We start from the raw sequence: 12,872 nt of genomic DNA on the forward strand, positions 1-12,872 counted from the left end.
AGGGGCAGCGATCATTGACTGTGGGAGTGGCTCTGGGGTCTGTGCCTAACCTGCTCATCTGAGGGCCCCTGTGTATGGGAGGGCTCTGGGGTTAGATGGACCTGGATTCATAATCCTGCCCTAGGTGCTCTAGCTGTGCTGCCTTGGAGAGGATATAAACCTCTCAGTTTCCTTTTCTATAAAATGGGAATAACGATGGGACATACTGCATGGGCTCCACAGGGTTGCTACGAGGATCGAATGGGACAGTGCGTGTCCTGGAGCTCTGTGCCTGACAGGTGGTAGGTGTTCAGTAAATAGCCGAATGAATAAATGAACAAATAACTCCTTCATTGGGGCAGGTCATTGGCTGCTGTGATTAGAGGTTGCAGAGGCCACCTCCTGCTTCCCTGCCCCAGTGCACATCATCCTAACCAGGAAGGGGGCTAACTGCAAACTGTTCTGACTGTGCCCACAGCTAATACACCCAGCAGTCACGTGGCAGTCACCAGGGATGGTGATGGAGTGGAGAACTGGCTTCTGAACAGCACAGACCTGGATCTGTTTGGCTGTACCTCCTACTGTGACCCGGGACAGTTTTTGTTAACCTTTCTGTACCTCATTTTTCTCATCTGGGAAATGGGGCTAAAAATAGTACCCACTGCAAAGGGCATCGAGGAGGCGTCAGTGAGCTTTTGACGTTGCAGAGCACGGCTCACACCTGGCACGACCAGGGTAGTGAGCACGAGCTGCAGCCTGGGTGACGTCCACTTACAGGCACTCCAGGGATTGCAAGAAAAGAGGAATCTGTGGGTGGGTGGGTGAGTCAGGCACTAATAATTGTTAAGCTTTATGGGGCACTTTCTCGGTGCCAGGCACTCTCTAAAGCTCTCCCAAGTGCCTTCCATGCTGGCCCTCGCCACAGCCCTGAGGTATGCTGTTGTCCCCCCTATACAGCTGAGAACACTGACACTCCAGAGGTCAAGGTTAGCCCCGAGTCAGGCCTGTGTCCCTGGGAATCAGTGGCTGGCTCACCACCCAGTGTGAGCTGTGGGGCACCCTGGAGCTCAGGATCTGATGCCACGTTACAACCCGTGTGGTGCCCGCTACCCTGCCACCTTTGATCCCTGTCTTCACCTCTTCACTCTTTGTTCTCAGCCCAGCTTGCCCATGTGGCCACAGAGCATCTGCGGGTAGCCCCTGACTCACGTGCTGCCCCATTAGCATCCCTCGGCAGCATCAGTAAAGAAGTTCAGGAGGCCTCGGATTGGCTGTGCCTGTCTGACTCCCACTCTGCGAGGGGGTGGGTGGGCTCAGCCGGGCACAGCCAGGCCCCCAGAGTGTCCCCACCTGCCTTCCCATAGAGGCCTGGAGATGGGGAGCAGGCCTAGGGCGAGCCTTTGGGACTGTTTTAGTGGAGCAGAGATTTTGGCCTGTGGGCCCTGATGGATTTGACCATGGACGGGGGTCATGGCATGAGGGCCCTTGCCCAAGGGGGCTATGAGGGGAAACCTAGATGGAGCTGGTTGAATGACGGGGGAGCTGAGGCCTGGGGTGCTAAGGAAGCTGGGGTAGGTGAGGGAGGTGGGTGGCCTTGGGGACAGTGGGAAGGTGCCGATCAGCCAATGGGATGGTCCCCGGGCCGGCGTAGTGGGTGGGGGTTCTGGGTGGGGGGTCTGAGTGGCGGGTCCTTGGCTGGTAAGGGAGCCCGGGTGTGGGTGGAACGGCGCCCCCCTCACTCAGAGTTTGGGAGGAGCGGAAAGGAGGCGGCGCCCTGGGAAGTGACGTCATCGGAGGCTTGCATATTTCATGAGGGGGCGGGGTGGGGGCGGAGGGAGGTGCCACTTTTGCAGCTGGTGATGGAACTCTGCGTGGGCTGGGGAGCTGGTGATGCTGCCTCTGTGGGATGTGACGGTTTCACAGAGCAACGGAGGGGTGATGGCCGTGGCCACTTTCGGATTCACAGAGGAGGAAGTGGAGGCAAAAGCCACCAATGGCTGCGATGGGGTGAAGCCCTTTCCCGTCCCCAGTCCCTCTTTCTAAAAATTAGTTTTTATTTACAGCAGCACGTGAGCACAGTCTGAGGAGTCCAATGGCACTTGCATCCCTAACAAAATGCCTGCCTCTCTGCTTCTCGGAGGCGGCCACCCTAGTCCTGTTAGCTCTTTCTTCTAGCAGTGTCCCACCTCGTATTTCTTTGCCTTTCTTTATCTCTGTCCACTCTTCCTTCATGTCGGGGACTGAGCACAGGGCACTCTCCCACTGAGCTCCATTCCTACCCCTTCTTATTTTGAGACCTGGTCTCACTAAGTTGCCACAGCTGGCCTTGAACTTGTGATTTTCCTGCCTCAGCCTCCAGAGTAGCTGGAGTAGCCACTTTCATAAGTGGTGGCCTGGCTACATCTCCTGTTTCTGAGTTGTGTGCACATTTTCAATTAATCTATGTAGACATTTTCCTTTGACTTCCTATTTAGTAGATTCTCTGACATAGACAAACTTTCTCCTCTCCAGCCATCCTCCTAAATAGTTTCTGTGGTATCATTCCAATATTCTCTCAAAAAAGTGTATGCATGTGTTAATGTGTATATGTGTATGCATGTAATAGGCAGAATAAGAGCCCCTCAAAAATGGCCACATCCTGATTCCCGGAACCTGTGAATATGTTACATTACATGGCCATGCAGATGTGATTAAATTAAGGTCCTCAAGGTGGGGAGGTTATCCTGGATTATGTGGGTGACTCAGTGGAGCCAGAAGAGTCCTTAGAAATGAAACATGAAGAAGCCAGGCATGATGGTCTAACTTGTAATCCCATGACTCTGAATGCTGAGGCAGGAGGATCGCAAGGTCAAAACCAGCCTCAGCAACTTAACAAGACCCTGTCTCAAGATTAAAACTCAAAAAGGACTGGGGATGTGGTTCAGTGGGTAGTTGCCCCTGGGTTCAATCCCCAGTTCCAAAAATAAAGCAAGAAATGAAAGATAGTCAGAAAAGAAGTGACAGAAGCAGAGGCCAAGTGACATGAAAGGAGAGTGATTTTGGAGATGGAAGGGGCCATACATAAGTCAAAGAGCAGAGGCAGCCTGTAGAAGCTGGGAAAGGCAGGAAAATGGGTTCTTCCTAGAGCCTCCAGAAAAGAACACCCTGACGTTCACCTAGCCAGGAGAACCACTGAGAATGGCTGTAAGATAGTAATGATTGCAAGACAATCAACTTTGTCATTTTAAGTCACTGATTTGGGGGCACATGCAACATGTATGCATGTGTGTACACACACACACGTGCACATACATGGTTAGATCCGTGCAGTGTTTTCACTATCACGTTAGCACAACCACTGTTCACAGCAGAGCTTCTGGTTACTCCAGTGGTTTCCATCATTGAGTTGCTTTTTTCCCCCTGAAGTTAATTATTACCTTGTTTGTTCACCTGCCTTGTTTTCTTTGTACCTGTTGCTAATCCTCCCACACCTAAGAGCCGTCAGTCTGGCTTTCCACAGGTAAGAAAATGCTTCAGTTCTAGCTTTTGAGTTTTCTGCTTTCTTTCACTCTGGCCAGCTGCTCTGGGCACAGGCCACGTTGTAGCTGACATTCTGTGACTTCCCTTTGTGGTCACCTGGCGATCCCCTTCACCTTCTGGTTGGAGACCCTGATTCCTGGCGTGGTGTCTATTGCTTGGCTTGCCCCCTTATTCAGAGCACATTTCAGGGCAGAGATGGGTGAATATCCAAGCCTGTTTTGTTCCTGGGTTCAGATCACAGAGTAAAGCTGTGAGCTGTCCCTGTGGCTTGCCAGGTTTCGCAGCAGAGGGCATGGAGGTGGCAGCACCTGACAGGCCTCAGACTGGTCACCTCGCTCGGGTAGGAATGGCACCATCTACTGTTCATGCCAGGTGGTTGCCAGGCAGCCTCTTCACCTTCCTCTGGGGATGACCTTCCTTCTCCCCTGTGCGGTGAGATGCTCAGAGGGCATCTCCCCGGGCTTCCAGAGAGAAGGGCATGAGACCTGGCGTGTCTGAAAAATGTCCACTTGCACTTAAAGATAATTTGTCAGGATAATTTAACTGGAGAATTAAGGTTCGTTTCATCTTTAAGAGTTTTGAGGGGAGGGGTCTTTATCGTCTAGCTTTCAAGATTGCTGTTGAGCAATCTGAGGCCGTTCTAATTCCGGACCCATTTTCTGTCACTTTCCCCTCCTTCTCTGGAGACGGGTGTGCTCTTCTCTTTGTCTCAGTGTTCTGAAATCTCGCAGTGGTGCCCTTGGTGTGGGGCTGTGTTCATCTGTGTTCTGGACAGTTAGGCTTTTCAGTCGAGCAACTCGCATCTCAGTTTGGGGAAGTTCTTTACAATAATTTCATCGGTAATTCTCTCCCCACTCTTCTTTCTTTCCGTAACTCCTGTTATTCAGATGTGAAAAATTTCTCACCAAGTCGCCCAGGCTGGCCTCAAAATTGTGATCCTCCTGCCTCAGCCTCCCAAGTAGTTGGGATTACAGGCACCCAACTGTCTACTCTGCTTCTATGAAAGCTACATTTTTAGCGTTTACATATAAATGAAAATGTGGTGTTTGTCTTCCCATGCCTGGCTTATATCACTTAACATAATGTCCCCTAGGTTCTCCCATGTTGCTACAAATGACAGGCTTTTGTTCTTTCTATGATCGAATACTATTCCATTGTGTACCTACATTGTGTAATCATCCATTGGTAGATACCTAGGTTGATTCTATATCTTGGCTATTATGAATAGTGCTGCAATAAACACAAGACTGCAGATGTATCTTTGACATACTGATTTCATTTTCTTTGGCTATACACCCAGTAGTAGAATTGCTGGATCATATGGTAGTTCTATTTCCAGTCTTCTTTTGAGTTTTACATTTCTATTAGTACGATTTTTATTTCTAGGGGTTCTTTTTTTGTCCTCTGACTATTCTTTTTTAGTAGCATCCCATTCTTGTTTCATGGATGTAGTATCTTCTCTGTGCATAAAGTCTGTTTTCTCCAAGCAGTTTTGGTTATTGTCGTGTTTGATTTGGGCTTAGTCTTGGTTTATTTGTTCTGATCTTTATCTTCCACTTCCCTTGAATGACTGGTAGTCCTTGGTTGTCTTTTCTGGGTTAAGAATAGGGAACTAAAAAAGCTGATTGTGCACTCTCAGCTTGATGGTGGGACTTGTCTTTGAAATCCACATTGGTCGACCTGAACAAGGCGTTTGGAACCCATTTTGATACTGGTGTCAGCGTTGGCACCTTAGGCCTTTTCTCTTGGACAGTGGAGATTCTCCGGAGAAGAAGGTCAGGGTCAGTCTCCCACTGCTCCCAGCCTGGCCTGGGAATAGCCGGAGGGATCCCACATCAGCATTTCCATTAACCTTCTTTTCTTTGTCTTCATATATCACCTTTGCTATCCATTCTGCCGGTCACCTGTCTGTGCTAGGCCCCCTATTTTACACCCTCCAGACCTTCAGACTTCTGGGGGTGGGCAAGGGGAGGGACTTCATTTCTTCCGTCCAGCCTTTATTTTCACACACGCATCCCCTTCACCCTAGGCCCAGAGTACCTGGTGTGACCACGTCAAGGTCTGTTGAGGACTCTGTTGTAAATTGGCTTTCACACTTCTGCTTCAAATTCCTCTGTCTCAGGTCTCATTCCAGATCCCAAAATTTTGTTAGTAGTGTCTTCTCTCTCTTTCAGCCCAATCTTGTGATTTTATGTCTTCTTAAAAAAACTTCCACTAGGTTGGATGGAAGAAGGTGGCAAAGTGTTACCTTCAAGATCCTGGATCTTTTGGCAAAGCAGCTCTGTAGCTGAAGCAGTGACTGTGTCAGTGGTGACGCTGAGATGTTTTCATAATGGGATTCTTTACACCTTTTTTTTTTGTTGTTTTGATTTTTTTTTAAGATGTTGATGGACCTTTATTTTATTTATTTATATGTGGTGCTGAGAATCGAACCCAGTGCCCCACATGTGCTAGGCTACCACTGAGCCACAACCCCAGTCCTGTACATCTTTTAAGTCATGTCATAAACATTAATAGGGTCACTGTGGACATGGAAAGTATCAGAGAGAAAGTAAAAGCTGCTGGCGATGGTGGCAGGGCTCTTGGGAAGGACTTCTTTGTGGTGGTGGTTTTTGTGGTGCAGCCCTTAGCCTGGGTGAGGAGCATGCTCTGGTGCTGGGGGCAGCAGGGCCATGAAGCATGGGGGACCCATGCTGCTGGGCTGGGACAGTGGCCCAGGAGCTCTCTGCAGCCAGGCTGCCTGGGAGAAGAAGGTATTCGGGAGTGCCCAAGGCCTGGGACCTGGGCCATCCAGGGGCGCTCCTTGATTGTGCAGTGCATACCTGGCCTGGCCACATGCTGGCTGATTTTGAGAGCCACTTACCATCATGGTTGGCCCATTGAGCAACACAAAGGGACCTAAGATGGACACACTCACACTGCATTTTCTGTGAGGACAGTTTATGCGGCTCAGGTGTCAGGGATTTGGGTGGAAGAAGATGAAGAGGAAGAAATATCTCCTTCCCCTCGGGGTCAATGCTCTGTGGTCTTCTGCTTTCCCATCTGTGTTCTTCCTGGTCACTGGGGACAGAGGTTCTCTGAAAGGGCCCCCCTACCCCGTGTTGAGACTAACTCCTATTGTTTACTTTGTGCCAGGGTGTCCCATCTCCATTTTGGGGCTCCTCAAAGTGCCCTACCTTGTCTGCTGCACACCTGAGCTTCTTGTTGCTGTGGGGCCTCCACAGAGTGGCGAGTCAGGGCTAGGGTCCTGGAGGTCAGCCGGTCCAGCTCCCCGTCTTACTGATGAAGAACTGAGAGCCAGAGGAGCCCCAGGCAGAACCTGGACTCTGATCTGCTGGCTCTGGGCCAAATGTTCCTTCCAATCAGACTCTGCCCCTTTTTGAAGGTTGAGATGTGGGGTGATTGGAGATGACTGCTTGGGGACTAATCAATTACTGATAATGGCTGGAAACTTGGGGTGCTCTGGGATGGACAAGTTCTCCGCTGGGCTCTGCAGTTGCTTCTGTGGGGTGGTGTGAGTTAGGGGGTGTAGCTTCCTAGAGAACCCAGCCCCTCAGAATATGGGAGTTAAGAGATCTGGCTCAAGCCTCAGACCAGTCCTCCCTGTGTTGAGCCTCAGATTCAGCGTAAACTAGGAAAGTGCTGGTAGCTGTCCACAGGAGGAGCGCCGTCTGCGCTTAGCGCAGGATCTGATGTGGGGCCATGAACGGTGGCCATCCACCTTCTCAGGGATGGGGCAGCCCACCCCCGCGGAAGATAGGATGCGTTGCACCTGCGGCCTCCTTGGGGCTCAGCTGCGGACCGGGGTCTTTCCAGCCACTCTGGGTTTGTAACCCGTCCTGGCCCCGTAAAGACTCCTCCCACCTGCCCCCCGGCTGACACTGCTGCCTGTGCAGAGCTGGACCGGGCGCCCACCTCCAAGGCTTCCGCCCCCGCCCCCAAGAAGCCGGGCCCAAGGGAGAGCCCGGCCTGTGCTGTCTCCGGCTCCTGGTTTTCCAGGGAGCCCTGGCTGGAGGGGGATGGGAGGAAAAGCCCGGGAGGAGGAGAGCTGGGAAGCAGAACGGGAACTGGAAGGGGAAGGGTGTGGGTGGCCCCGATCCAGCCTGCCTCCCACCTTCCTGCTGTTGCCAGTCCCCTCCCGCGGGCACGCACTCGAGGCAGGGGCCCGGCGCTGGCTCCCGCGGTGGGAGCCGAGACCTGGGCCTCTCCACAGCCCCCCGCAGCCCAGCTGTGGCCTGCGGCCCCGGGCTTTGTTGTCTCACTGGCTTGAGGCCCACACCTGGAACGGGGAGGAAGAAAAGCCCCTAAAACTCATCCCGAGGCTCGCTCGAGCCCACCAGTTCTGCAGGCAGATGGGGCCTGTTCCTGGGCGGCCAGCGAGCAGCCCGCAGCCTCCCTCGGGGCGGCCTCGCCCCCCAGGGCAGCCCCTAGACAGCCAGCCACCCCGCCTGCCTGCGCCTGGGCTCGGCCCGGCTTTCTCGGCCCAGGCGCTAGCCCCGAAGTGAGGTGACATTCATTTCACTACATCCTGTGACTGCCGCTCACTTCCTCCACGTGGCAGGCGCCGTGTGGGGGTGGGGGGGGGGGGGTCGGGTGAGGACAGATTAGAAGGAAAATGCAGCGGGGCCGGGGCCTGGGGGGAGGCTGGGGTTTCCCAGGGGCTGGTTGGAGTGGGAGGGGGTGCGGGAAGCTTTCAAAGGGAAGAACGGATGTGAGAGAAGAGAAGGGAGGAGGCCGGAGGCTGCTGGAAGTCCCAGAAGTGGCACCCACAGCCACAGCAGCCTGGAGGCTCTAGAGGCCTATCCAGGTGGGGGGTGCCCGAGGAGGCTGCCAGCGCTAGCGGCGGGATCTGCCTCGGTTTCCCTGCTGCCGGTGGTGCTGGTGAGGCCGGGAGGAGCTCAGGGTGAGGGCCTCACAGGCCAGGCTGGCCCTGGGGCTCAGGTGGGAGGGTGGCTGGTGCGCCACCCTGCTGACGCTCTCTTTCCCCACAGGTGGAGGCACCGGAGGCCCAAACCCACACACCGACTGAGGCCGCATCCTACCAGAGGCTGGCGCTGGGATCTATGTGAAGTTTTAACTCTTGCTCACAAAGACCACGATAATTCCTTCCCCGAAGCCCGGCAGCCCCCCAGCCCCGCGCAGCCCCAGCCTGCCTCCCACCGCCCAGCTGCCCGCGATGCCCTCCAGCGGCCCCGGGGACACCAGCAGCTCCACTCAGGAGCGGGAGGAAGATCGGAAGGTGAGCAACTGGCTCTTCAGGCTTAGGGTTAGTGGTGCCTGGGGACCCTGCCCCCACATAGTGACAGCTCGGCCTGCTGAGCGCTGCTCCTGTGCTGTCACACAGATCCCTCAGTTCTTCTCAACAGGGTGGTCGGGACCCTTGACGTCCCTATTTTGGTGATGAGGAGGCTTGGAGAGGTGAAGTCTGGAGGTGGAACAGGAATTTGGACCCAACAACCTGGTTCCAGGGCCCCAGCTCTTAACCCCCGAGGTGTTTGAGCACTGACTCAAACCCCAGTGCTGGCGGCGGTGAGGGGTCAGTCCTGTAGGGAGTCTCACAGTCTCATTCCTTTTGGATCTGCCTCTTACTGCTGTGAGTCCTCAGGTGAGTCACCACACCTCTCTGTTTTAGCTGCCTCTGTTTCCGAGGGTGTTCAGTGACTTCCCAGGGCTCTGTAAACACGAGGCCATCACCCACATAGTCGCGCTGCTGTGTTCATGTACTCAGGGGCCAGAGAGAGCAGCACCCTTAGAGGTGGCGACTCCTCACCTGCCTGGGCTCTGGGTAAGCGTCACTGAATGATCCTGATGTAGCTTCAGGCCATGGAGCTGGTGGCCCCCATGTGCTCAGAGTCCCGTGAGGGGAAACCTTGTCATTTTTCTACTGAACTCCAGGTTTGGCCTGAATCAGTCGAAGGGGCTTTCATCAGAATTCATAGGCCACCCTGGGACCACCTAAGCTCTGACCACCCATAGGAAAAACAACTTCTGCCTCCAACACTGGGACCCTATTTTCCCTCTGTGAGCGGGATGGTAAACTCCATGGTCACCCTCCAAGGGAGCCATGGTGGCCCTTCCTGGCCTGTCTCCACAGTTCCCTCTGCCCGCTCCCCTTTCCCTGAGTTGCTGTGAGAGGTGGTGATGCTTGGTGGGGTCTTGGGGTAGCAGTTTGTTCTTCTGGAACAAGGGTGGACCCCTGGCACCAGGTATGGGGCCCCTGAGCAGGCAGTCTGGGCACTGCCCCAGGATGGCAGCTCTGCTGGCTGCCTCACGTGCCACTCGCTCTAGTCTCCCTCGCATGCGCACCTCCTTCCTGGACTCGCTCATTCTTAGAGTGTGTTTCTGGGTTTTGGGTGGTTTCCATCCATTGTTGCATTTGTCCTTAGGGACAACCCTTGGAACTAGCAGGGCATGACAGATATCCCTGGTTTACAGATGGGGATGTTGAGCCTGGCTAGTCAGCGGTGGGTCCACGTGGAAGCCTGGTCTCCTGCCTCCCAGATCTGAGCCCTTCCGTGGCTGCCTACATAGGTCCTGCTGTGGACACACACACACACGTGTGCACACGCAGCCAGGTATGCACACAAAGCCCAGGGACCTGCCTTCCCAGCCTGGAGCCCTGCTGAGGCCCAGGGCTGTGTGCGCAGTCAGGCAGAGGCAGCAGGGGGTCAGTGTGTGCTGTGGCCCCTGGGCAGGGCTCTGGGGGCTACAGGTCTTTTCCCTTCTTTCTAATCCCATGAGCAAAGGACTGGCGGTCCAGGTGGTCCCACAGGCCTTTGGGGGCACCCTTCCTTTTCTTTTCTTGGTTGAACCCAGGGGTGCTGTAGCACTGAGCTGCATGCATCCCTAGCCCTTTTTATTTTTTGAGACAGGGTCTTGCTAAGTTCCCAGGCTGGCCTGGAACTTGAAATCCTCCTGCCTCAGCCTCTGAGTCACTGATTATAGGCAAGTGCCACTGACCTGGCTCCCCAGGGTGTTCCTGCTCAGGACTCAGCACAGACATCTGGAGCTTGTAGCCATGAAGCCAGGGACCTGAGGCCACCTCTGCTGGGGGCTGGCTATGGCTCTACATGATTCCGTCCCCTCCTGGGGTCTAGCTTCATTTCCCTAGTGGATTGGGTGGCTCTGAGCTTCCCCTACCCCGAGGCCCATCCCCTGACTGATGTTAGCTCACCTCCACATCAGTGCTCTTGCAGTACTGGCCCACTGTCCCCCACAGGTGGACAGACTCCTCCTGTGACTGGCCATTCAGCTCTCCTCCACCCTCTCTTCAGACAGCAGCAGGTCAACTCTGTATTGTGACAGTTACAGCCAGAGAAAGGAGCACTGCCCTAGGAGTCAAAGTCCCCTGCCCAATCCCAAGTCTGCCGCTTACTGGAGAAGTGACTTCAGGCCATCTGGGCTTGTGTTTGCTCAGCTGGAAAATGGGGATAGTAACTCTAGCCTCGCCCGACTTACAGGGCGGTTGTGGAAGTCAGATGAGGTCATGGGCATGGAAGTGCCCTGCAGACAGCCAAGTCTGGCCCAATTATGAAGGATCACGATTGCTATTATTATCTACCCATAGTAACTGCTCTGGCTCCAGTGGCAACAAACACACACCCAGCCCAGATGCTGGTGCTGATAGAGCAGGCGCACTCACATGCGGCAGGCAGGTGGTTATGCCAAAAGATGGCAGCGATCTGGATAGACAAGTGCCGGGCACTGCCGGGCCTCCTCCCCACCACCCACGCCCACAACGCACATGCTGGCTCACCTGGCATACCTCCATGGCACCTCTGGGCTGGCTCCAGCAGCGCCAGGGAGCTGCCTGGGGAGGGCGGATAGAGACACGGACGGCTGCCGCAGCAGTCTATAAAAGCCAACCCTGGGGCAGGGTGCTGAGGAGGGGAGGCACAGGCTTGGTCTCAGCCCAAGGAGCCTGGTAAGGTTGTCGGGCACCTGGCACCAAGGAGCCGGGGAAGGGGTGTGGCTGCCCACTGGCCCCTTCACTGCCCAGCTCCACCTGCCCTTCTGGCCTAGTCCCGGCCCCATCTCCAGACACCACTTGAGTACCTCCTGGGCTGCCGGGCCTTTGGGCTGTCCCCACTGCCTGGTGGGCCTTTTCCTGATGTTGACTGCCCTCGATTACAGCCGACGGTGGACCAGCAGTTCTCAAAATGTGACCCCCAAACCAGCCACACCAGCATCACCTGGGAAGGTGACAAAGCGCAGCTCAGGTCCCACCCCTGGTCCACTGAGTCAGGACCTGTAGCAGTCCAGGCTTTAAGCAGCCTCCCGGGGATTCTGTGGCCACTCACAGTTGAAAAAGACTGGTGTGGGGTGGGTAATGTCCGGTGCCCTGGGGTGGGGTCTCAGCCCTCTCTTCTGTATGAGCCTCCAAGGCCTGTGGTAGCCCGGAGCTGTGCTCAGGAAGTGTTTTATGGATAGGGTGGAAAGAAAAATGAGAGTGGATAAAACCCATCCACAGGAGAGTCATCACAGGGCCCCGGGTCAGGAAGGTGGGGTGAGGAGCTGATGTGGACACACCGTCAAGGTGACCACAGCAGAGGGAAGAGTCTGGCCTTGAGGGGAACATGCCAGGAGGCGAGAAGTAGGGAGGCCAATAGCTTAGAGGGGATCTGGAGTTAGAGGGCCAGCCCTGCGTGGAAGAGAAGGCACGGAGCAGATGAAGCAGGACAGGTGACCAAGAACGTTCCAAGGACCTCCTCAGATCCCCATACAGGCATTGAGCTGGCCAGTTGTTCAGTCCTCAGGCTGTCTCCCTGGTCTCAATGCCCTCTTCTTTCCTCTGGCCTCAGAAACAATGGCCAAGATGCATTGAGCACTGTCTACTGGGTACTCTGCATACACATTTTCTTATTTAATTCTTATAATTGCCCAATAAGGTGGACACTATTATTTTCATTATTCTTTCTTATGAATGACTGAACTGAGTCTCAGAGAGGTTAAGTCACTTGACTAAAGTCAAACAGGTGGTGGTCCAGGGGTGGGAACCCAGCAGCCTGTGCTGTGGGCTTCTGTGTTCTTCTGGCCGCCTCCCAGCCATGACACGCCATAGCCCTGCTTGGGTATCTCTTGCTGCAGGTTCAAGGGTTTAGACTGAAACTCAGGGTGTTCAGAGAAGCCTATCTTTGGGCAGCAAGCCCTTGCCCTGGGTGGGATGTGAGGGCACTTCACCTGCAGCAGGCGCTTACATACCCAGGCTCACGTGCATGATGGCCCGTGTGTGCTCCCCGTAGCTTCTTTTCACTGAAGACTCTGCAGCAGATACAGCACTTCTATGGTTCCTCCCTCCCTTCCTCTCTGGACATAGGGCTTCTCTTTTCCTCCCTCCTTCTTTCTTTCTTCAGACTTAGGTCCCTTTCCGGGTA

General features: G+C 54.6%; 1 protein-coding gene across 1 annotated transcript in view; it reads left to right on the forward strand.

The window, feature by feature from the left end:
• Dnmt3a (DNA methyltransferase 3 alpha) overlaps window positions 1-12,872 on the forward strand; it is a 95,406-nt gene that overhangs the window by 17,881 nt on the left and 64,653 nt on the right. The window contains 1 exon segment of the mRNA XM_047522091.1: window positions 8,490-8,737. Coding sequence (XP_047378047.1) covers window positions 8,675-8,737 — 63 coding nt within the window. The 5' untranslated portion in view covers window positions 8,490-8,674.

The sequence above is a fragment of the Sciurus carolinensis genome, chromosome 13 (assembly GCF_902686445.1).
Source record: "Sciurus carolinensis chromosome 13, mSciCar1.2, whole genome shotgun sequence".
In the NCBI taxonomy this organism is placed as follows: domain Eukaryota; kingdom Metazoa; phylum Chordata; class Mammalia; order Rodentia; family Sciuridae; genus Sciurus; species Sciurus carolinensis.